A 26,341-nucleotide genomic window follows, 5' to 3' on the forward strand; every position below is an offset into this window, starting at 1 on the left:
ATCTCAGACTGGCCAATAAAAATAAAAGATTAAAATTGGCAAAAGAACACAAACACTGCACAGAGGAACTCTGCCTAGAAGGCCAGCATCCCGGAGTCACCTCTCCACTGTTGATGTTGAGACTGGTGTTTTGCGGGGACTATTTCTTTCTTTCTTTCTTGTTTTTACCCCCTTTTAGTAGTTAGTAGTTACTGTCTTGTCTCATCGCTACATCTCCTGTACGGGCTCAGGGGAGACGAAGGTCAAGAGCCACGTGTCCTCCGAAACACAACCCAACCAAGCCGCACTGCTTCTTAACACAGCGAGCATCCAACCCGGAAGCCAGCCGCACCAATGTGTCGGAGGAAACACCGTGCACCTGGCAACCTGGTTAGCGCACAGTGCGCCGAACACGCCACAGGAGTTGCTAGTGTAGGAAGAGGCCAAACCCTCCCTAACCCAGACGGCGCGAGGCCAATTGTGCGTCGCCCCATGGACCTCCCGGTCGCGGCCTCCTGCGACAGAGCCTGGGCTCAAACCCAGGGTCTCTGGTGGCACAGCTAGACTGGTGCCCTAGACCACTGCGCCACCTTGCAGGTACTATTTAATGAAGCTGCCAGTTGAGGACTTGTGAGGTGTCTGTTGCTCAAACTAGACACTCTAATGTACTTGTCCTCTTGTTCAGTTGTGCACCGGAGCCACCCACTCCACTTTGTATTCTGGAAGGGAGTAGTACACAGCGTTGTACGAGATCTTCAGTTTCTTGGCAACTTCTCACATGGAATTGTCTTCATTTCTCAGAACAAGAATAGACTGACTGAGTTTCAGAAGAAAGTTCTTTGTTTCTGGCTATTTTGAGCCTGTAATCGAACCCACAAATGCTGATGCTCCAGATACTCAACAAGTCTAAAGAAGGCCAGTTTTATTGCTTATTTAATTAGAACAACAGTTTTCAGCTGTGCTAACATAATTGTTAGCCTTGTCTGAGGGCAGTAAAGCACTTTAACGCACTGTCTTTCTCTTAGCACAGAGTGACAGATCAATGGACTTAAATCTAAAGGAAGACATCAGGACACACACGCACTAGAGCAAACACATATGCACACACTAGAACACCACACACACACACACACACACACACACACACACACACACACACACACACACACACACACACACACACACACACACACACTAGAGCAAACACATATGCACACACACTAGAACACCACACACACTAGAATACACACACACACACACACACACACACACACACACACACACACACACACACACACACACACACTAGAGCAAACACATATGCACTCACACTAGAACACCACACACACTAGAATACACACACACACACACACACACACATATGCACACACACTAGAATACACACACACACACACACACACACACACACACACACACACACACACACACACACACACACATACGCACACACACTAGAATACACACACACACACACACACACACAGACACGCACACACACACACACACACTAGAACACACACACACACACACACACACACACACACACACACACACACACACACACACACACACACAATAGAACACACAAACAAACACACTCGAACACACGCATGCTAGAACACACATACACACTAGAACACACACACACACTAGAACACGCACACACTACTAGAACACACACTAGATCACACATATACACTATGAGAGGGGGTAACTCACTCAAAGTGAAACAGAGGAGGGTTGTACTTCGAAGACTGTGCGGCAGCAAGTGTGTAATATAGTAATGAATGTAACGTGTGATGTGCGTGTGTTTACCAGAGGAGGCTGGTGGGAGGAGCTACAGGTGGACGGGATCATTGTAATGGCTGGAATGGAATCAATGGAACAGAGTCAAACACTTCAAACATATGGAAACTATTTATTCCGTGTGTGTGTGTGTGTGTGTGTGTGTGTGTGTGTTCTAGTGTGTGTGTGTGTGTGTGTGTGTGTGTGTGTGTGTGTGTGTGTGTGTGTGTGTCTATGTGTCTGTATATGTCTATGTCTGTGCGTGTGTGCATGTTTCCTACTGTAACCGTACCCCTTAGGGCAGTAAATAGAGTGGGGGTGTATGTCTTCGGTTGTAACCGTACCCCTTAGGGCAGTAAATAGAGTGGGGGTATATGTCTCCGGTTGTAACCGTACCCCTTAGGGCAGTAAATAGAGTGGGGGTATATGTCTCCGGTTGTAACCGTACCCCTTAGGGCAGTAAATAGAGTGGGGGTATATGTCTCCGGTTGTAACCGTATCCCTTAGGCCAGTAAATAGAGTGTGTTCATATGTCTCCGGTTGCTTGTGTGTAACTCCATCCTGACGTGATCGTCAAGGTGTCATTTCTTCAGGGTCCCTTTGTCATGCTTGTCTTTAAAGGGGTAATTTGTAATTCGAACAACAACAAAGCGGTCACCCCACCTTTGTTGAGGTGAACAGCTGAGGGATTGGCCTGGAGAAATTGAACCACTCTCAAATTCATAGACAAAGCTATGAATACAAGTACAGATCAAAATTATGTATATATTTTTATTATTATAAAAAAAATGTTAGCCCTATTTTCTTCCCAATTTCGATCTTGCGCATTGCTGGAACTCCCCAATGGGCTCGGGAGGTGAAGGTCGAGTCAAGCGTCCAGCGAAACATGACCCGCCAAACCGCGCTTCTTAACACCCGCCTGCTAAACCCGGAAGCCAGCCACACCAATTTGTCGGAGGAAACACTGTTCAACACTGTCGGCCTGCAGGTGCCCGGCCCACCACAAGGTGTCGCTAGAGCGTGATGAGCCAAGTAAAGCCCCCCCGGGCTACACCCTCCCCTAACCCGCTTGACACTGGGCCAATTATGAGCTGCCCTATGGTACTCCCGATCACGGCCGGTTGTGATACAGCCCGGGATCAAACCCGGGTCTGTAGTGATGCCTCTAGCACTGCGATGCAGTGCCTTTGACCTCTGCGCCACTCGGGAGGCTCCAAAATGATAGTTTTAACCATGTTTTTAAATACACAGTGTTGTTTTTTTTGTGTCTTTTTATGGGGTACAACAGTTGAACTAAGCTTCAGATTAATTAATAACCCACTGGGCACAGAAGTCAGTTAAATGTCTAGTTTTGATTTACATTTGGATGAGTTGTCAACTAACATGAATGTATTTGTTTTTGTATTTATTAAGGATCCTCATTAGCTGCTGTTAAGGCAGCAGCTACTCTTCCTGGGGTCCAGCAACATTAAGGCAGTTATATACAATTTAAAATAATACATGAGATTACATTTCATAAAACCTTCACAACACATTAAGTGTGTGCCCTCAGGCCACTACTCCACTATCACATATTTACAATACAACATCCATGTGTAATTGCGTGTAGAGTGCGTGAGTTATCATGTGTAAGTGTGTCTGTGCCTGTGTTTGTGTGTCTCTTCACAATCCCCACTGCTTGCATCAGTTGCCTGAGGTGGAATAGAGTTCCATGTAGTCATGGCTCTATGTACTACTGTGCGCCTCCCATAGTCTGTTCTGGAATTGGGGACTGTGAAGAGACCTCTGGTGGCATGTCTTGTGGGGTATGAATGGGTGTCTGAGCTGTGTGCTAGTAGTTTAAACAGACATCTTGGTGAATTCAGCATGTCAACACTTGTTACAAAAACAAGTAGTGAACAAGTCAATCTCTCCTCCACTTTGAGCCATGAGACATTTATATACATATTATTAATATTAGCTCTGTGTACATTTAAGGGCCAGTGAACAAGTCAATCTCTCCTCCACTTTGAGCCATGAGACATTTATATACATATTATTAATATTAGCTCTGTGTACATTTAAGGGCCAGCCGTGCTGCCCTGTTCTGAGACATATGTCATTTTCCTAAATCCTTCTTTGAGGCTCCTGACCAAACGACTGAACAGTAGTCAGGTGCTACAAAACTGGGGCCTGTTGATAGTGTTGTTTGGGCAGAGCAGCGTCTTATTATGGACAAACTTCTCCCCAGCTTAGCTACTGTTGTATCAACATGTTTTGACCATGATAGTTTACAATCCAGGGTTATTCCAGGTAGTTTAGTCACCTCAACTTGCTCAATGTCCACATTATTTATTGGAAGATTTGGTTTAGGTTTAGGGTTTAGTGAATAATTTGTCTCAAATACAATGCTTTTTGTTTGTGAAATAATAAGAACTAACTTATTCCTTTCCACCCATTCTGAAACTAACTGCAGCTCTATGTTAAGTGTTGCAGTGATTTCACTCACTGTAGTAGCAGGACATGTAAAGTGTTGAGTCATCCGCATACATATACACACTGGCTTTACTCAAAGCCAGTGGCATGTCATTAATAAGATGATAAAAGTAAAGGGCCTAGACAACTGCCCTAGGGAGTTCCTGATTCTACATGGATTGTGTTGGAGAGGCTTCCATTGAAGAACACCCTCTTTGTTCTGTTAGACAGGTAACTCTTTATCAGGGGGTGTAAAGCCATAACACATACGTTTTTTCCAGCAGCAGACTATAATCAATAATGTCAAAATAATGTCAAGAATTAATTATGCGTTGCTCCAGGACTGAGTGCACACGCTCTCTACTAGGCTTAGATTGATTATGGCAAATAAGACTGGCAATACCATCCACTATTATCCTCATTAATTTCCATCCGAGTTGTGGCTTGTCATTGTTGATAGACAACAATAATTGTTTCATCACTTCCACACTCACTTTAAGGAATTAAAAAATTACAATGCTTGTCTTTCATAATTTCATCAGACATACTTGGATGTGTAGTGTCAGCATTTTGTTGCTGGCATGTCATGCCTAAATTTGCCAATTTTGTCAATGAAAAAATCATTGAATGAATTGGCAATCAGTGGGTTTTGTGATGAATGGGCCATCTGACTCAATAAATGAGAGAACGTGAAATCAACCAAACATTTCACATGTCATTGGATTAAGGTTAAAACACGAAATTCCCTTATGATGATTACCTTTTAAAAATCCAATCACTTTCCCACGTTGATTCAATGTCATCACATCATCAATGTCATCACGTCATTTTTATTGTTGAAATGATTTGGAAACCACGTTGATTCAACCCGTTTTTGCACAGATTCTTCAAGAATCAATGGCTACAGTTCATTCGGAAAGTATTCAGACTCCTTGACTTTTTCCACATTTTGTTACGTTAGAGCCTTATTTTGTATATACTGTATATACCGTACTCGATACCATCTACTGCATCTTGCCTATGCCGTTCTGTACCATCACTCATTCATATATTTTTATGTACATATTCTTCAATCCTTTACACTTGTGTATAAGGTAGTTGATGTGAAATTGTTAGGTTAGATTACTCGTTGGTTATTACTGCATTGTCGGAACTAGAAGCACAAGCATTTCGCTACACTCGCATTAACATCTGCTACTCATGTGTATGTGACAAATACAATTTCATTTGATTTTAAAATGTTTTTTTCTCCCTCATCAATCTACACACAATACCCCATAATGACAAAGCAAAAACAGGTTTTAGATTATTTTTGCAAATGTATAAATATAAAACCCGGAAAATCACGTTTACATAAGAATTCAGACCCTTTACTCAGTACTTTATTGAACCACCTTTGGCAGCTCAAAATAGCCAGAAACAAATAACTTTCTTGACACTCGTCAGTCTATTCTTGTTCTGAGAAATGAAGGCTATTCCATGCGAGAAATTGCCAAGAAATTGAAGATCTCGTACAACGCTGTGTACTACTCCCTTCACAGAACCGTGCAAACTGGCTCTAACCAGAATAGAAAGAGGAGTGGGAGGCCCCGGTGCACAACTGAGCAAGAGGACAAGTACATTAGAGTGTCTAGTTTGAGAAACAGACACCTCACAAGTCCTCAGCTGGCAGCTTCATTAACTGACGAGTTTTAGAAGACAGTTCTTTGTTTCTGGCCATTTTGAACCTGTCATCGAGCCCACAAATGCTGATGCCAGATTATCAACTAGTCTAAAGAAGGCCATTTTAATTGCTTATTTAATCAGCACAACAGTTTTCAGCTGTGCTAACATAATTGCAAAGGGTTTTTCTCTAATGATCAATTAGCCTTTTAAAATAATAAACTTGGATTAGCTAACAGGAGCGATAGTTGCTGATAATGGGCCTCTGTACACCTATGTAGATATTCCACAAACAATATGCAGTTTCCAGCTACCATAGTCATTTACAACATTAACATTGTCTACACTGTATTTCTGATCAATTTTATGTTATTTTAATGGACAATTGTTTTTGCCTTTCTTTCAAAAACAAGGGCATTTCTAAGTGACCCCAAACTTTTTAACAGAAGGGAATATCCTTGTCTTTGGATCAACCCCCAAAAGAAATACTTAAACTGGTTTTGGTTATGTAAATGAGTTTCCATCCCAATTGAAATATACAACATTAGTTGAAAACAAATTATATTAGTGGCAACTTTTTTGTTTTTTTCAAGGTGAAACCTATTTCTTTCAACACTCAACTTAACTTTTTTCCCTTTGGTTAAACCTAATAAATAACACATGCAAACTAATATTTCATGTCAATACAATCTTTTTTAAATAATAATTTGAGGTATTTGTATTTTTTTTACCCCGTTTTCCCCCCAATTTGTAGTTACAGTATTGTATCATCGCTGCAACTCCCGTACGGAATCGGGAGAGGCGAAGGTTGAGAGCCGTGTGGCCTCTGAAACACAGCCCAACCAAGCCGCACTGCTTCTTGACACAATGCCCTCTTAACCCAGAAGCCAGCTGCACCAATGTGTCAGAGGAAGCACTGTGCACCTGGCGACCGTGTCAGTGTGCACTGCTCCTGGCCCGCCACAGGAATCACTAGTGAGCGATAGGACAAGGACATCCCTGCCGGCCAAGCCCTCCCATAACCCGGATGACGCTGGGCTGATTGTGCACTGCACTCCTGGTCGCGGCCGGCTGCAACAGAGCCTGGACTTGAACTCAGAATCTCTAGTGGCAAGCTAGCACTGCGATGCAGTGTCTTAGACCGCTGCACCACTCAGGAGGCCCTAACCAATGTTTTCTACAATTAGCTTACAAGAAATTAAATACATTCCCTGTAAATCAAGAAATTATTGGTTCAATAACTTGAAATAATGTTTCCAAACATATTCTTTACACAAGACTTTCACATTTAGTAGCCACGCATTGGCTGATGCCCCAAATATGCTAATATCAGTCCCATGACTTGAATGAGATTTGTGCCACAAATGCTAAAATATGAGCATGTGGAAACACCAAAAGCATGGATTGCTGCCATACCATGTCCATATACTGCTTACAGGGCAGGTTAAACCAATGTGTCATTTTGTAATTTGTCTGAACTATCCCTTTGACATAGAAACCTTATCAGGCTCTTTAAGTTTGAATAACGTATACAGTTGATCACATTAACTGGAATGATATGCACTCTCACAAAAAGAACAAGCTTCATCTCTCTCTCATTCACTTCATCTCTCTCTCATTCCCTTCATCTCTCTCTCATTCCCTTCATCTCTCTCTCATTCCCTTCATCTCTCTCTCATTCCCTTCATCTCTCTCTCATTCCCTTCATCTCTCTCTCATTCCCTTCATCTCTTTCTCATTCCCTCCCTCCATTAATGTTTTGTTCCTTCCTCCCACGTCTGTTTTGCGCTCTAACTTTCTGTTTATATTTCTCTTTCTACATTTGTCTTCCACTCACCCCGTCTATGTTTCTACTCTCTGTCCCACCTTCTCTTCCTTCCTACCGCCGCTGTCTCTTTCTTCCTAACCTATAACATAGCAGGCATCTTTCTGGTCCTGACGAGAGAAAAAAGGTTTGGGGAGGTTCCTTCTGCACAGTTGATCCAATCCAGTAAATGTGGTGGAGGAGTTAAGATGGAGAGTCGGCTTGTTAGCGTCAAAAAGCGGATGTCGCAGCACAGGCTCTCTTTCCATTTATCCTGAAAACCGGACACTTCCGGTTGTCGTGACCCCACAGAGGGTGCTTCCTCCCTACTTACCCCACACTCCTCCCACATCTCTCTCTCTCTCTGACCTGCTGTATAATTTACTGGTGTGTGTGAGCGTGCATTAGTTAGTGTGTGCGTGTGTAACTTACCTGTGAGTGAGTGTGTGTGTGTGAGAGAGGACTCAAGGAGTGGCTGTGATCGGGCTGTTGCAGCCTGACATACAGCTTCTGAGGTATGTAATGAGGTGGAGAACTGCAGTCCGTCTCCCTTTCCGTCCCTCATCCTTCCAGCCCCCACCCCAGCAGAAAAGGTTAAACAGACAGAGAGTTAATCAAGCCAAAGACATGGAGATTAAAGAGAGAGCGAAAGAGAGGTAGATGGAGGGAGAGAGAGATAACGAGAGGTGGTGTTAGAGAGAGGGGGGGTGTTAGAGAGAGGGGGGGTGTTAGAGAGAGAGGGAGTATTAGAGAGAGAGGGGGTGTTAGAGAGAGGGGATGTGTTAGAGAGAGGGGATGTGTTAGAGAGAGAGGAGGGGGTGTTAGAGAGAGAGGAGGTGTTAGAGAGAGAGGGGGTGTTAGAGAGAGAGGAGGTGTTAGAGAGAGAGGAAGTGTTAGAGAGAGAGGAGGTGTTAGAGAGAGGGGGGTGTTAGAGAGAGAGGGGGTGTTAGAGAGAGGGGATGTGTTAGAGAGAGGGGGGGTGTTAGCGAGAGAGGAGGTGTTAGAGAGAGAGGAGTTGTTAGAGAGAGAGGAGGTGTTAGAGAGAGGGGGGTGTTAGAGAGAGAGGGGGTGTTAGAGAGAGAGGAGGTGTTAGAGAGAGAGGGGGTGTTAGAGAGAGAGGAGGTTTTATTTTTTATTTTATTTTCACCTTTATTTAACCAGGTAGGCTAGTTGAGAACAAGTTCTCATTTACAACTGCGACCTGGCCAAGATAAAGCGAAGCAGTGCGACAGAAACAACAACACAGTTACACATGGAGTAAACAATAAACAAGTCAATAACACAGTAGAAAAAAAAGAGAGTCTATATACATTGTGTGCAAAAGGCATGAGGAGGTAGGTGAATAATTACAATTTTGCAGATTAACACGGGAGTGATAAATGATCAGATGGTCATGTACAGGTAGAGATATTGGTGTGCAAAAGAGCAGAAAAGTAAATAAATAAAAACAGTATGGGGATGAGGTAGGTAAAATTGGGTGGGCTATTTACCGATAGACTATGTACAGCTGCAGCGATCGGTTAGCTGCTCAGATAGCAGATGTTTGAAGTTGGTGAGGGAGATAAAAGTCTCCAACTTCAGTGATTTTTGCAATTCGTTCCAGTCACAGGCAGCAGAGAACTGGAACGAAAGGCGGCCAAATTAGGTGTTGGCTTTAGGGATGATCAGTGAGATACACCTGCTGGAGCGCGTGCTACGGGTGGCTGTTGCCATCGTGACCAGTGAACTGAGATAAGGCGGAGCTTTACATAGCATGGACTTGTAGATGACTTGGAACCAGTGGGTCTGGCGACAAATATGTAGCGAGGGCCAGACAACTAGAGCATACATGTCGCAGTGGTGGGTGGTATAAGGTGCTTTAGTGACAAAACGGATGGCACTGTGATAAACTGCATCCAGTTTGCTGAGTAGAGTGTTGGAAGCTATTTTGTAGATGACGTCGCCGAAGTTGAGGATCGGTAGGATAGTCAGTTTTACTAGGGTAAGTTTGGCGGCGTGAGTGAAGGAGGCTTTGTTGCGAAATAGAAAGCCGATTCTAGATTTGATTTTCGATTGGAGATGTTTGATATGAGTCTGGAAGGAGAGTTTGCAGTCTGGCCAGACACCTAGGTACTTATAGATGTCCACATATTCAAGGTCGGAATCATCCAGGGTGGTGATACTCGTCAGGCGTGCGGGCGCAGGCAGCGACCGGTTGAAAAGCATGCATTTGGTTTTACTAGCGTTTAAGAGCAGTTGGAGGCCACGGAAGGAGTGTTGTATGGCGTTGAAGCTCGTTTGGAGGTTAGATAGCACAGTGTCCAAGGACGGGCCGGAAGTATATAGAATGGTGTCGTCTGCGTAGAGGTGGATCAGGGAATCGCCCGCAGCAAGAGCAACATCATTGATATATACAGAGAAAAGAGTCGGCCCGAGAATTGAACCCTGTGGCACCCCCATAGAGACTGCCAGAGGACCGGACAGCATGCCCTCCGATTTGACACACTGAACTCTGTCTGCAAAGTAGTTGGTGAACCAGGCAAGGCAGTCATCAGAAAAACCGAGGCTACTGAATCTGCCGATAAGAATATGGTGATTGACAGAGTCGAAAGCCTTGGCAAGGTCGATGAAGACGGCTGCACAGTACTGTCTTTTATCGATGGCCGTTATGATATCGTTTGGTACCTTGAGCGAGAGAGGAGGAGGTGTTAGAGAGAGAGGAGGTGTTAGAGAGAGAGGAGGTGTTAGAGAGAGGGGAGGAGGTGTTAGAGAGAGGGGAGGAGGTGTAGAGAGAGAGGAGGTGTAGAGAGAGGTGTAAGAGAGAGAGGAGGAGGTGTTAGAGAGAAAGGAGGTGTTGAGAGAGACGAGGTGAAGAGAGAGAGGAGAAGTTAGAGCGGAGGAGGTGTTAGAGAGAGGAGGTGTTAGAGAGGAGAAGTTAGAGAGGAGGAGGTGTTAGAGAGAGAGGTGTTAGAGAGAGAGAGGAGGAGGTGTAGAGAGAGGAGGAGGTGTAGACAGAAAAGTTAGAGAGAGAGGAGGTGTTAGAGAGAGAGGAGGTGTAGAGAGAGAGGAGGAGGTGTAGAAAGAGAGGAGAAGTTAGAGAGAGGTGAGGTGTTAGAGAGAGGGGAGGTGTTAGAGAGAGGAGGAGGTGTTAGAGAGAGAGGAGGTGTAGAGAGAGAGGAGGAGGTGTAGAAAGAGAGAAGAAGTTAGAGAGAGAGGAGAAGTTAGAGAGAGGGGAGGTGTTAGAGGGGAGGTGTTAGAGAGAGAGGAAGTGTTAGAGAGCGAGATGGAGTTAGAGAGAGAGGTGGTAGTCTGAGAGAGAGGTGCTCTTATGAGTCTATGACCTCATCCTCGCACTGATCTCGCTCCTGAGTGGGAGTATGGGTAGGCCCAGTGGGAGGAATGACTGATTGTGGGTTATCAGAAAGGCCAAAGGCACTACCATACCTGGTAGCCTCCACACACACACACGCACACACACTTGTGCACAGACACACACTTAAGAGTACAAATGCGCACTCGGACACACACACACACACACACACACACACACACACACACACACACACTTCTTACTCACTATATTTGAGGACAAGAAAGTCATTAGCAGCTTTTCTGTAGGAGTGACCAGGGGTGTGTTCTGAATATGGAATACAGAGTGGGGATCAACCTTGAGAGACATCACTCAATGCCAGGCTAGTTAGACACAGACACAAATCAGACAGAACACTGGGGATGCTCTGCTCTCCATCAGTAAGACTGGAAAAGATCAGAGATAATCGAGAATTTCAATAAGCATTTCTCTACAGTTGGCCATGCTTTCCTCCTGGCTACCCCAACCCCGGCCAACAGCTCTGCACCCCCCGCAGCTACTTGCCCAAGCCTCCCCAGCTTTAGCTTCACCCAAATCCAGATAGCAGATGTTCTGAAAGAGCTGCAGAACCAGGACCCGTACAAATCAGCCATGCTGGACAATCTGGACCCTCTCTTTCAAAAATTATCCACCTCCATTACCAGTCTGTTCAAACTCTCTTTTGTGTTGTTCGAGATCCCTAAAAACATGCAACAGATTTCTTGTTCAAAACGATTTCAGAAATGCAATTTATGGTGTGTACACCGGGTCATAGTTCTATTATATAAGAGTCGCCTTATCTCTCCATTCATCTCATTTGGATAAATAGATTTCATAATATATACAACGGAAGGTTGTACCTGTATTGACAATGTTTTTGGTGTTTGATATCAGGTGTTTGGAGGCAGGGCTGGAACAACAACCTGCACACCCTGTTAGAGATATATAGAGAGATATAAGACCAGGATGGTCCCTCTCCTCTTTAACCCCTCCCTCCCCCTCTCTAACCCCCCCCCCTCTCTAACCCCTCCCCCTCTCTAACCCATCCCTCCCCCTCTCTAACCCCCTCCCTCCCCTCCCCTCTTTAACCCCTCCCAAACCCCTCTCTAACCCCTCCCTCCCCTCTCCTCTTAAAACCCTCCCCTCTCCTCTTTTAACCCTCCCCTCCCCTCTCTAACCCCTCCCTCCCCTCCCCTCTTTAACCCCTCCCTCCCCTCTCCTCTTTAACCCCTCCCTCCCCTCTCCTCATTAAACCCTCCCCTCCCCTCTTTAACCCCTCCCTCCCCTCTCCTCTTTAACCCTCCCTCCCCTCTCCTCTTTAACCCCTCCCTCCCTGCCCCTCTTTAACCCCTCCCTCCCCTCTCCTCTTTAACTCCTCCCTCTCCTCTTTAACCCCTCCCTCTCCTCTTTAACCCCTCCCCCCCTCTCCTCTTTAAACCCTCCCTCTCCTCTTTAACCCCTCCCTCTCCTCTTTAACCCCTCCCTCCCCTCTCCTCTTTAACCCCTCCCTCCCCTCTCCTCTTTAACCCCTCCCTCCCTCCCCTCTCCTCTTTAACCCCTCCCCCTCCTCTTTAACCCCTCCCTCCCCCTCCTCTTTAACCCCTCCCTCCCCTCTCCTCTTTAACCCCTCCCTCCCCTCTCCTCTTTAACCCCTCCCCCCTCCTCTTTAACCCCTCCCTCCCCTCCCCTCTTTAACCCCTCCCTCCCCTCTTTAACCCCTCCCTCCCCTCTCCTCTTTAAACCCTCCCTCCCACCTCTCTAACCCCTCCCTCTCCTCTTTAAACCCTCCCCCCCCTCTTTAACCCCTCCCTCCCCTCTCCTCTTTAAACTCTCCCCTCCCCTCTTTAACCCCTCCCTCCCCGCTCTCAAACCCCTCCCTCCCCCTTCTCTAACCCCTCCCTCCCACCTCTCTAACCCCTCCCTCCCTCCCCTCCCCTCTTTAAGCCCTCCCTCCCCACTCCTCTTTAACCCCTCCCTCTCCTATTTAACCCCTCCCTCCCCCTCTCCTCTTTAAACCATCCCTCCCCTCTCCTCTTTAACCCCTCCCTCCCCACTCCTCTTTAAACCCTCCCTCCCCTCCCCTCTCTAACCCTCTCCCTCCCCTCTCTAACCCTCTCCCTCCCATCTCTTCTGTAACAAAAATCCAGAAAATCACATTGTATGATTTTTAAGTAATTTATTTTATTGCATGACATAAGTATTTAATCACCTACCAACCAGTAAGAATTCCGGCTTTCACACACCTGTTAGTTTTTCTTTGAGAAGCCCTCCTGTTCTCCACTCATTACCTCTATGAACTGCACCTGTTTGAACGTGTTACCTGTATAAAAGACACCTGTCCACACACTCAATCAAACAGACTCCAACCTCTCCACAATGGCCAAGACCAGACAGCTGTGTAAGGACACCAGGGATAATATTGTATACCTGCACAAGGCTGGGATGGGCTACAGGGCAATGGGCAAGCAGCTTGGTGAGAAGGCAACAACTGTTGGTGCAATTTTTCTAAAATGGAAGAATTTCAAGATGACGTTCAATCAACCTCGGTCTGGGGCTCCATGCAAGATCTCACCTCGTGGGGCATCAATGATCATGAAGAAGGTGAGGGATCAGCCCAGAACTACATGGCAGGACGTGGTCAATGACCTGAAGAGAGCTGGGACCACAGTCTCAAAGAAAACCATTAGTAACACACTACGCCGTCATGGATTAAAATCCTGCAACGCACGCAAGGTCCCCCTGCTCAAGCCAGCGCATGTCCAGGTCCGTCTGAAGTTTGCCAATGACCATCTGGATGATCCAGAGGAGGAATGGGAGAAGGTCATGTGGTCTGATGAGACAAAATAGAGCTTTTTGGTCTAAACTCCACTCGCCGTGTTTGGAGGAAGAAGAAGGATGAGTACAACTCCAAGAACACCATCCCAACTGTGAAGCATGGAGGTGGAAACGTCATTCTTTGGGGATGCTTTTCTGCAAAGGGGACAGGACGACTGCACCGTATTGAGGGGAGAATGGATGGGGCCATGTATCGCGAGATCTTGGCCAACAACCTCCTTCCCTCAGTAAGAGCATTGAAGATGGGTCTTCCAGCATGACAACGACCCGAAACACACAGCCAGGGCAACTAAGGAGTGGCTCCATAAGAAGCATCTCAAGGTCCTGGAGTGGCCTAGCCAGTCTCCAGACCTGAACCCAATAGAAAATCTTTGGAGGGAGCTGAAAGTCCGTATTGCCCAGCGACAGCCCCAAAACCTGAAGGATCTGGAGAAGGTTTGTATGGAGGAGTGGGCCAAAATCCCTGCTGCAGTGTGTGCAAACCTGGTCAAGAACTACAGGAAACGTATAATCTCTGTAATTGCAAACAAAGGTTTCTGTACCAAATATTAAGTTCTGCTTTTCTGATGTATCAAATACTTATGTCATGCAATAAAATGCTAATTAATTACTTAAAAATCATACAATGTGATTTTCTGGATTTTTGTTTTAGATTCCATCTCTCACAGTTGAACTGTACCTATGATAAACATTACACACCTCTACATGCTTTGTAAGCAGGAAACACTGACGATTTTGCAGGTTATCAAATACTTGTTCTCCCCACTGTATATTAATTCTCACCCATCTACACAAAATACACCATAATGACAAAGTGAAAACAAATGAAATACAGAAATATCTCATCCACACCCCAAAGTGAATACTTTGTAGAAGCACCTTTGGCAGCGATTACAGCTGTGAGTCTTTCTAGGTACTTCTCTAAGAGCTTTCCACACCTGGATTGTGCAACATTTACCCATTATTCTTTTCACAATTCTTCAAGCTCTGTCAAATTGGTTGTTGATCGTTGCTACATAACCATTTTCAGGTCTTGCCATAGGTTTTTTAAGTAGATTTAAGTCAAAACTGTAACTTGGCAACTCAGGAACATTCACTGTCTTCTTGGTAAGCAACTTCAGTGTAGATTTGGCCTTGGGTTTTAGGTTATTGTCCTGCTGAACAGTGTACTAATCTCCCAGTGTCTGGTGGAAAGCAGATTGAACCAGGGTTTCCTCTATGATTTTACCTGTGTTATCTCCATTCTGTTTCTTTTTTGTACTGAACAACTCCCCAGTCCTTAACGACTAGCATGCATACCCATAACATGATGCAGCCACCACTATGCTTGAAAAATGGAGGGTGGTACTCAGTAATGTGTTGTAATGGATTTGCCCCAAACATAACAATAAGTGAATTGATTTGCCACATGTTTTGCAATAGTTTTTTTCTGTACATGATTCATTCTTTTCACTCTGTCAATTAGGTTAATATTGTTGAGTAACTACAATGTTGTTGATCTATCCTCAGTTTTCTCCTGTCACAGCCATTAAACTAACTGTTTTGAAGTCACCATTGGCCTCAATCCTCGCTGTCGACTGAGTTAGGAAGGAGGCCTGTATCTTTGTAGTGACTGGGTGTATTGATACACCATCCAAAGTGTATTAACTTCACCATACTATTCAATATCTGCTTCCCCCCCCCCCCCCCATCATCTACCAATAGGTCCCCTACTTTGCAAGACGTTGGAAAACCTCCCTTGTCTTTATTTAAGAACAAATTCTTATTTACAATGACGGCCTAAATCGGCCAACGCTGGGCAAATTTGTGCCCCGCCATATGGTACTCCCAATCACGGCTGGTTGTGTTACAGCCTGGATGCAGTGCCTTAGACCACGGTGCCACACAGGTGCCAAATCTGTGGTTGAAATTCCCTGCTCGACCTTACAAATAAATGTATATGTGGGGTACAGAGATTAAATAATCATTCAAAAATCATGTTAAAACTATTAGTCCATGCAACTTATGACTTAAGCAAATGTTTGCATCATCCATGGATTTGTTGGGGCGGTATGAAAATTGTAGTGGATCTAGGGTGTTGGGTAAGGTGGATGTGATTTGACAATTATACCTTGTATTTGTAGATATTAGGTATGGGATGTTATGCATGGCCTCAAACATGTATTGTGATATTGTACCCTGGCCTGCACTGTAATATGAGACACAGGATGATTTAACAGGTGTGTTTACCTGGTAAATACATTACCCTAGCTTATATTCATCATGGTCTAGTAGATTTGTGATTTCCATATGTACATGGCCCTTAGGTGACCAATAATATCTTTGCGTCCCAAATAACTCCCTGTTCCCTACATAGTGCACTGCCTCCCTATGGTCCTAGGTCAAAAGTAGTGCACTACATAGGCATTAGGGAAACATACTTTGTGTTGTAAACCAAAAAAGCAAGACCTCAGTTGTATGTTTAAAATCTATCACTTGATGGTTTCATTTCAGAAGGACAACTATTCATTTTGGGAAAAGTACCCAATTGTCATACTTGAGTAAAATTACAGATACTTTAATAGAAAATGACTCAAGTAAAAGTGAGTAGTATTTTTATTTTTTAAAGAAATTCCTTATATTAAGCAAACCAGACAGCACAATTTTATTTTTACAGATAGCCAGGGTCACACTCCAACACGTAGTTTACAAATAAAGCATGTGTGTAGTGAGTCCACCAGATGAGACTTAGCAGGACATGAACATTTGACAATGGAGTCGCACTGGAGCCAGCGCCTAGCTCCAGTTGGCTGATCCTCACCTCCTTGTCGGGTTCCATTTTCCTCATTTCAAGTTCAAACTGCATCTGTCTCTGTCTTTTTGCTCCATTTCTAACCGGGCCAGCCTCACCTTCAGCCGAGTGGTCCCGTCTGAACGACCTCAAGCAGAAGATAAAGGGTCAAATCGGGGCAATAAAGGGGGTACGAGGAACCCCTTCCTCAGCCCTGTCCTCAGACTTACCCATCTCCTCTCCTTGCAATGAGGTAATTCGTTCTCTCACTAAACCCTCCCCAACTAGCACCAAAAGCTCAGCCTTTAAGGCTTTCTCAGGGAAAACGAATCCATAATGGTCAGCTACAGCTAAAAGGTCAACTTTACAAAACCTCAAACAAATCAATAGAGGGCGTTTCAAAACACTTGGAGATGGCCGAGGCAGCCATCTTATACACAGCAATCTACTGGACACACAAACTAAACAAGTCATCCAAACTCATAACCTACCATCACACCTCAATCACTAACCAGAGAGCAGCAGGGTACGGTGGGTTTAATGGAATCCCGGATGAGCCCCCCATTATGTTACGCACGCTTCTGAAGAGGAAACGCAACACAACAGCATCAATGTAACAGTATAACTTTAGACCGGGCGCGAACCAGGGACCCTCTGCACACATCAACAACAGTCACCCACGAAGCATTGTTACCCATCGCTCCACAAAAGCCGCGGCCCTTGCAGAGCAAGGGGAACTACTACTTCAAGGTCTCAGAGCAAGTGACGTCACCGATTGAAACACTATTTAGCGCGCACCGCTAACTAAGCTAGCGTTTCACATCCATTACACTACAACTCACCTCTCCGTGAAGCGAAAGAGGTATGGACTGTAGGTGCGAGTAAGGATGACAAAAGGCAGAGAATTTACCGTTTACGAGGAATTTATTCCTTCACACAGTAATATGAGGAAAAGAGGCTGGACGGAACCAAAGCAAAGAAAGTAAATCTCAAAGCCCCCTCTCCCATCCTACCTGCCTACCCACTACTTACCTAACCTCTCCAATCCTATCCTATCCTACCTGCCTACCCACTACTTACCTAACCTCTCCTATCCTATCCTATCCTACCTGCCTACCCACTACTTACCTAACCTCTCCTATCCTATCCCATCCTACCTGCCTACCCACTACTTACCGAACCTCTCCTATCCGATCTTACTTTACCTGCCTACCCACTACTTACCTAACCTCTCCTATCCTATCCTATCCTACCTACCCACTACTTACCTAACCTCTCCTATCCTATCCTATCCTACCTGCCTACCCACTACTTACCTAACCTATCCTATCCTACCTGCCTACCCACTACTTACCTAACCTCTCCTATCCTATCCTACCTGCCTACCCACTACTTACCTAACCTCTCCTATCCTATCCTACCTGCCTACCCACTACTTACCTAACCTCTCCTATCCTATCCTACCTGCCTACCCACTACTTACCTAACCTCTCCTATCCTATCCTACCTGCCTACCCACCCACTACTTACCTAACCTCTCCTATCCTATCCTACCTGCCTACCCACTACTTACCGAACCTCTCCTATCCGATCTTACTTTACCTGCCTACCCACTACTTACCTAACCTCTCCTATCCTATCCTACCTGCCTACCCACTACTTACCTAACCTCTCCTATCCTATCCTATCCTACCTGCCTACCCACTACTTACCTAACCTCTCCTATCCTATCCTATCCTACCTACCCACTACTTACCTAACCTCTCCTATCCTATCCTACCTGCCTACCCACTACTTACCTAACCTCTCCTATCCTATCCTACCTGCCTACCCACTACTTACCGAACCTCTCCTATCCGATCTTACTTTACCTGCCTACCCACTACTTACCTAACCTCTCCTATCCTATCCTACCTGCCTACCCACTACTTACCTAACCTCTCCTCTCCTATCCTATCCTACCTGCCTACCCACTACTTACCTAACCTCTCCTATCCTATCCTATCCTACCTGCCTACCCACTACTTACCTAACCTCTCCTATCCTATCCTACCTGCCTACCCACTACTTACCTAACCTCTCCTATCCTATCCTACCTGCCTACCCACTACTTACCTAACCTCTCCTATCCCATCCTACCTGCCTACCCACTACTTACCTAACCTCTCCTATCCCATCCTACCTGCCTACCCACTACTTACCTAACCTCTCCTATCCCATCCTACCTGCCTACCCACTACTTACCTAACCTCTCCTATCCTATCCTACCTGCCTACCCACTACTTACCTAACCTCTCCTATCCCATCCTACCTGCCTACCCACTACTTACCTAACCTATCCTATCCTACCTGCCTACCCACTACTTACCTAACCTCTCCTATCCTATCCTACCTGCCTACCCACTACTTACCTAACCTCTCCTATCCAATCTTACCTTACCTGCCTACCCACTACTTACCTAACCTCTCCTATCCGATCTTACCTGCCTACCCACTACTTACCTAACCTCTCCTATCCTATCTTACCTGCCTACCCACTACTTACCTAACCTCTCCTATCCTATCTTACCTGCCTACCCACTACTTACCTAACCTCTCCTATCCTATCTTACCTGCCTACCCACTACTTACCTAACCTCTCCTATCCGATCTTACCTGCCTACCCACTACTTACCTAACCTCTCCTATCCGATCTTACCTGCCTACCCACTACTTACCTAACCTCTCCTATCCGATCTTACCTGCCTACCCACTACTTACCTAACCTCTCCTATCCGATCTTACCTGCCTACCCACTACTTACCTAACCTCTCCTATCCGATCTTACCTGCCTACCCACTACTTACCTAATTTAGCGCCACCTGGTGCTCTAACCAAAATACAGGGGGTGGTCTGCCCAGGTCTTACCTACTGTGCCTAGATAATGAATATACTATGGGTATATGTATGCCCGCAGGCCTCTTGCCTAAGCACTCCCTAGGTGCCTTCCCCCTAGGAACAAATGAAACAGAATATTAGTAACAATTTCAAACACACTGAGAAACACAGCACATCAAATAGACTCTGACTGAGCAACAAACTCACAGAATGTACCAAAGCTGCTGCTATCTACAACTAACATATGCTATAACCATCAGCCTCCGCTCTCAGCAATCATCTTTCTGCAATCATCTTTCTGCAATCATCTTTCTGCAATCATCTTTCTGCAATCATCTTTCAGCAATCATCTTTCAGCAATCATCTTTCAGCAATCATCTTTCAGCAATCATCTTTCAGCAATCATCTTTCAGCAATCATCTTTCAGCAATCATCTTTCTGCAATCATCTTTCTGCAATCAATCTTCTGAACAGAATACTGGCTTTTATATAGCTTCAGAAGGAGTGGGTAATTGGAGACAGCTGCTTTTTGACGAGGGGGCGGGGTCAGCTCCAGTTAGCCGTGGAGTCGACCAATCAGCTGCTTGAGGGATTTCAGGAAGCCATTTCCTGAAATGCACACATGCAAATACACAAACGACAACACAGAAACTGGGGAACGTAACACCGCTAAGCATTCCAAATGTAATGACTACTTTTGGGTGTCAGGGAAAAGGTATGGGATTAAAAGTACATATTTTCTTTAGGAATGTAGTGGAGTAAAAGTATAAGTTCTCAAAAAAATGAATAGGAAAGTACAGATACCCCCCCAAAAACTACTTAAGTAGTACTTCAAAGTATTTTTACTTAGTTACGGCTCTCAGAGAACTAAGTAATGCTAGGTTTTACACAGTTAAATGTAACAAATAACACTTTTTCACAAATAAATGATATGTGACATAACTATTTCAAAAATACAATATTTCAATACAGTAATATGAGATCTGTAAAACATTTACATTTTAGTTAATTAGCAGATGATCTTATCCAGAGCGACTTACAGTATGTGTATTCATCTTAAGATAGCTAGGTGAGACAACCACCTATCACAGTCAATCAAATATGCAGGATTTGAACATTCCGTTCCAGCTAAACAATGGATATACACTGAGTGTACAAAATGTTAAGAACACCTGCTATTTCCATGATATAGACCGACCAGGTGAAAACTATGATCCCTTATTGATGTAACCTGTTAAATCTACTTCAATCAGTGTAGTTGAAGGGGAGGAGTCAGGTTGAAGAAGGATTTAAGCCTTGAGACAATTGAGACATAGATTATGTGTGTGTGCCATTCAGAGGGTGGATGGGCAAGACAAATATTTAAGTACCTTTGAACAGGGTATTGTAATAGCACCAGTTTGAGTGTGCGATGAACTGCAATGCTGCTGGGTTTTTCAAGCTCAACAGTTTCCAGTGTGTATCAATAATGGTACAACACTCAAAGGACATCCAGCCAACTGGAAGCAGTGGAGTCTACATGGGCCAACATCCCTGTGGAATGCTTTTGATACCTTGTAGAGTCCATGCCCTGATGAATTGGGGCTGTTCTGAGGGCAAAATGGGGTGCAACTCAATATTTGGAAGGTGTTTCTAATGTATTGTGTATAGCGTTTTGGGGAAAAATATATATTTTCATCTAAAATCCATGAATAAAAAATCTGAGAACAGTAGTATTTACACACACATGAAGGTACCCATAAGCAATCATTTCTGATGAAAAAACACAAATGTGGGTTAAAAAAGGTGGATATAGCGTTTTGGAAGTAAACTCTAAATTTATTCCAGGCTTATTTATATCACTTGACACTCATACAATGTTGTAAAACTAACCACCTGTGATTTTCTCTGACTTTCAGATAATCCAAGACTGACAGTTAGGTTTCCTGAGAGAGTGTGCGTGCGTGCGTGCGATGCGTGCGATGCTCTCTTCCAAGGCAACTACTATCATATGAGGAGGTTGCGCTCTGTGCTCGTGGAGCTCGCTGCAAATGTGAACGGGAGAGCGAATAAGAGGAGAAAAGCAGAGAGAGAGGGGGCAGAAAAGGAGAGACGGAGAGGTGTTTTGGTAGAAAAGCTCCATTCTGCCACATGCTGCAACAACAAGCCTGTCTCATCAGAATCCACTGCGCGCTCAAGGGATGAGAATAGCCGAATTGAATGCAGTGGGGGAAATAGGTTTAATATGTGAATAAGGAGTTTGAAAGCAGTATGCGTCCGTAGTGAAGAGGAATAAATCGAAAAACAAGCTCTCTGAGTGCTGGACTGATATCGCATGGGGACATGAACAGTGTGGACACCGCTTCTACCAAACTGTTGACTTTCAACCAACGGTAAATGAACACATTTCGGTCCGTCAGCTAAGTGTTTGCGACTACTATGACTATATTAGTAGACTTGTGTGTTTGTTGTGTGTCTGGTGAATGCAGGTCTCTGGTGTTGTCATATGGCGATCGTAGTTTAGGCTACTGTCACTGCAGCATTTTTGTATGGAATGAAAATGTCCTTCTCGCCCAAATGTTCAACAAGCAGCAGCAATAAACAAACTCATTAGGCTTTGGACCAATTAATTCATAGTACAAGTAAACCATGTAATAATAGTGTTATAAATAGTAACGTACGTTACATAAACATGTGAATGTTAAATGTTTTATGTATGTGTAGGCTCTCCAAATGTTCGCTATTTATGTTGCTTTTCTGAGCGACCGCTTGTGAACCATTCTCTCCGTTGCAATGATGTTTGTTTCCCTCTGCAAAACGAGATATTCAAAGCTATTTGAACCTTTGCATCTACAAGTCACCACCAGCCTGAAGTGTCTGAAGCGTTCGACTAGAGATACGCGACCTGTTATTGGAAGCTTCGGTGCGCAGCCCTGCCCGCTTCCACCGTGGCCGCTAATCGACAACACTGTTTCGGGGCATATAGTTGAACGTTGTCAATATTATGAAAGCAACACTGAATTAGTTCGGCTCTGAGAAACATGTATTGGTGTATTGAATTAGTTGTTTGCTGGGGTGGTACTGGTAGGCACTGTCCACGAACAAACACGGAAAAAACATAAATTATTCATCATAGTGCTTTTTAGTTCACGGTAGAATGGAGTTGTATGCGCCAGGCAACGAAGCCCTGAGAGCATGACAGCATAATAATATTAGTGTGCTCGCGCTCAGGAAAACATCAATACCGATATGGAAATATGTTATCCAAATGAATTGTTATCTGGCTTGCAGACTACCTCAGTTATGATGCGTGTGCGTGCATCATGTTTTAATTACCAACCACAAGATTGATCAAGTCTAAAACATGCATTACTGCAGCAAAATAGGAGTATATATCTCTCTCGTCTGCTCTCTCCATCTCTCTCTCTGCTCCTGTAGGAAACCATTCAGTCAGTGTAAGAATGCAGCTTCATCTGCAGTGACCCAATCCTTCCAGAAAAAAACAACACGATCAGGGTTTCCCCTACCTTGACAGCATATAGAGTCCCACAGTGGAGGTGTCATAATACCCATAAAACCTAGCAGTCAAACAGGGGGATGGTTCCAATAGTTTTTCCACCATACATTTTTCCCATAGGGAATTTTAGAAACACTTCCAATAAGGGCTGTGTTTCGTGTAGACTTACCGCGGCACAACGTTTTACAAGTCATTTAAATCTCTCTAGGATAAGGTAACTTTTATCAATATATTCGGCTCCATTTACTCTCAGATTTGTAAATGCTAATTAGCATAAATGTAGACATCATGAAAGACTACAAATCCCTGCAAGCTGCTGCAGGTCATTTCTAGCTGTCACCTTTGCTAACAGGTATTGTGTCACTTTAAAACTTGTCCAAGACAATTCAAAGTTCTCATTGAGATCATCACGGCATTTGCAGTTCTTTATGATAGCCATTGTAGCAGCTAATTAGCACTTTATTTTCTGGGGGCAAATACTGGCAAATACAGTATATTGATAAAACCTTGTCATAGAGAGATTTACACGGTCATCAAAACGTCACGCCAGGGTAAGCCTACACGAAACAGACTTTATTTTAAGTGTTTCTAAAATACTTTATGGGAAAAATGAATGGTGGAATAACGATTGGAACCATTTCCTTGCTTGACTGCGAGATTTCATGTGTATTATGACTGATTCATACTGTGGTATTCTGTATATGTGGGGGATGGGGTTTGACCAGGTGGATGCCAATACTTCAGCATATTTTAAAGTGATAAGACATGTACATTATAGAAATCAATGCTGGTGATAATCAGCCGTGTTTTTCAGAAGGTTGGCATTTATTGTCATGATTCTTGCCCTGGAGGCAGCTCTCCAGAGTGGTCACTAGCTGGCACAGCCACAAAGTCATAAAATCTGATTTTAAACCTAACCTTAACCATACTGCTAAGCCTAATTCCTAACCCTAACATTAACTGACGACCAAAAAGCTCATTTTTTTTCTTGAATTTTTATGATATAGCCAATTCTGAATTTGCAGCTGGCCCATCTAGTGGGAACCTTTATTCCAAGATTCATGACAATAAACGTCAACCTGTGTCAATTCACTTGTCTGCCTACAATAGGCTTTTGAGGTTCAGGAAATAAAACATTTGATAGGTGTTATGAAGCATTTTTGTGGCCCTCGACCTTTAAAGATGCACTCCAGCTATTTTTTGACCTTGTTGAAAAACAATATCCCAGGTATAAATACAATAACATACACACACTTAAGGGTAAAAAGTGCAAATATATTTTGAGTGCCAACTTCTTGGAGTAGCCCATACAAGGAGTTGGTCTGATGGCGCCCTCTGATGTCATCGGCCTCCCCTCTTGCTTGAGCAGCAATAGAGAAGAAAAGAGGAAAGCCCCCCCCCCCCTCATGTGCTGATTCCTTTCATACCTGGACCACCTACCGAGATGTTTCTTTTGTTAAACACATTTTTGCCCATTTTAATGGAAATATAATACATCTATTAATCTATTAAGTTAGCAATTGTTAACCAGCAATTATTTGATATTGATATAAAAATGTCTCCATTGGGCCTTTAGACATGAATAACTCACTAGTAACGTAGTTGACGGTGTTCCACATTGAAGGGATGAAGGGAACGAGGGATGAGCTTAACCAGAAAGACCCTAGTTGTATTTTTTTAATTAACTTAGAGAGGATAGGTGAAGGGCAATAGGGCAGACTCATCCCTCTATCACCCACCTCCAGGACACTACTGTGAGAGGTGAAAGACAGAGGGATGAGAAGTAAGAAAAACAAGGCAGTAAATTCCAGTAAATTAGTTTATTACAGATGGAAGGAGAGAGAGAGAGACTGAGAGAAAGAGAGGAGGGGGAAGAATACATTTATCCATAAGCTTGGCCAGGCATAAAGACTACTCTAAATTCATATCCAATGTTGTTCCACCACAGAGAAAGGGAGTGGGGGGGGGGGAGAAAGAGAGTGAGACTGAGAGAGAGATAGGGGAGAGAAAGAGAGGGGGGAGAGCGAGAGGACAGAAAGAGAGAGAGACTGAGAGAGAGATAGGGGAGAGAAAGAGAGGGGGAGAGCGAGAGGACAGAAAGAGAGAGGGGGAGAAAGAAAGAGAGACTGAGAGAGAGATAGGGGAGAGAAAGAGAGGGGGGAGAGCGAGAGGACGGAAAGAGAGAGGGGGGAGAAAGAGAGAGATAGGGGAGAGAAAGAGAGGGGGAGAGAAAGAGGACGGAAAGAGAGAGGGGGGAGAAAGAGAGAGAGATAGGGGAGAGAAGAGAGAGGGGGAGAGAAAGAGAGGGGGGAGAAAGAGAGTGAGACTGAGAGAGAGATAGGGGAGAGAAAGAGAGAGGGGGAGAGAAAGAGAGGGGGAGAAAGAGAGTGAGACTGAGAGAGAGAGGGGAGAGAAAGATGACGGAAAGAGAGAGGGGGGAGAAAGAGAGAGAGATAGGGGAGAGAAAGAGAGGGGAGAGAAAGAGGACGGAAAGAGAGAGAGATAGGGGAGAGAAAGAGAGAGGGGGAGAGAAAGAGAGGGGGGAGAAAGAGAGTTAGACTGAGAGAGAGATAGGGGAGAGAAAGAGAGAGGGGGAGAGAAAGAGAGTGAGACAGAGAGATAGGGGAGAGAAAGAGATAGGGGGGAGAAAGAGAGAGAGATAGGGGAGAGAAAGAGAGGGGGGAGAGAAAGAGGACGGAAAGAGAGAGGGGGGAGAAAGAGAGACGTTGGCATATCAACTTAGACATAGTTCACATTATGTTCATATTCACAGATCAACTCTCTCCCATATTGTATTACTATTGTACCACCAACCGGTCATACACACACACACACACACACACACACACACACACACACACACACACACACACACACACACACACACACACACAATTTCAGACAGATTATCTCTAAGTATACCTAGCAGCACTTTGATTTGTTCCAACAACAGCAGGATGACCACCCAGCAACATAGACACCATCTAGACTGTGACAGGCTCTCTTTCTCATCCTCCACAGTGTTAAACAGGAAGCCTTGCTGTGTCTTTCTAAGCCTCAATATCCACTCTTTCTCTGGAAAATATAGTTGTATGTATACCGGTATGCAATATTTTGGAATCGTCTTAACTTTTGAGACCACTTCACTTTAGCTCCCTTCTCAAGGGTTTGATGCTTTGCCTTTGCATATACAGTGCCTCGTGAGAGTATACACACCACTTGCACAGTTTTCATATTTTGCTCCCTTAAATTACATCCATAAAGGAATTACATTGGAAAATACTCAAGTATTGTGTTTTCAAGTATTGTGGTGGCAGCATCTTGTTATGG

The 26,341-nt window shown here is 44.4% G+C and overlaps 1 protein-coding gene across 6 annotated transcripts in view; it reads left to right on the top strand.

Annotated features, from left to right (window-relative positions):
* garnl3 (GTPase activating Rap/RanGAP domain like 3) overlaps positions 1–26,341 on the top strand; it is a 209,267-nt gene that overhangs the window by 27,746 nt on the left and 155,180 nt on the right. Inside the window, exon 1 of one of the 6 annotated variants that reach the window (XM_064943217.1) lies at positions 21,454–21,887. The exons of 4 other annotated variants lie outside the window; for them this stretch is intronic. In XM_064943217.1, coding sequence (XP_064799289.1) covers positions 21,838–21,887 — 50 coding nt within the window. In that variant the 5' untranslated portion in view covers positions 21,454–21,837. Of the gene's footprint in view, positions 1–21,453; positions 21,906–26,341 lie in introns of those variants that run through there. One more of the 6 variants, XM_064943219.1, reaches the window with a different exon arrangement.

This window comes from Oncorhynchus masou, chromosome 28, assembly GCF_036934945.1.
Source record: "Oncorhynchus masou masou isolate Uvic2021 chromosome 28, UVic_Omas_1.1, whole genome shotgun sequence".
Lineage (NCBI taxonomy): Eukaryota > Metazoa > Chordata > Actinopteri > Salmoniformes > Salmonidae > Oncorhynchus > Oncorhynchus masou.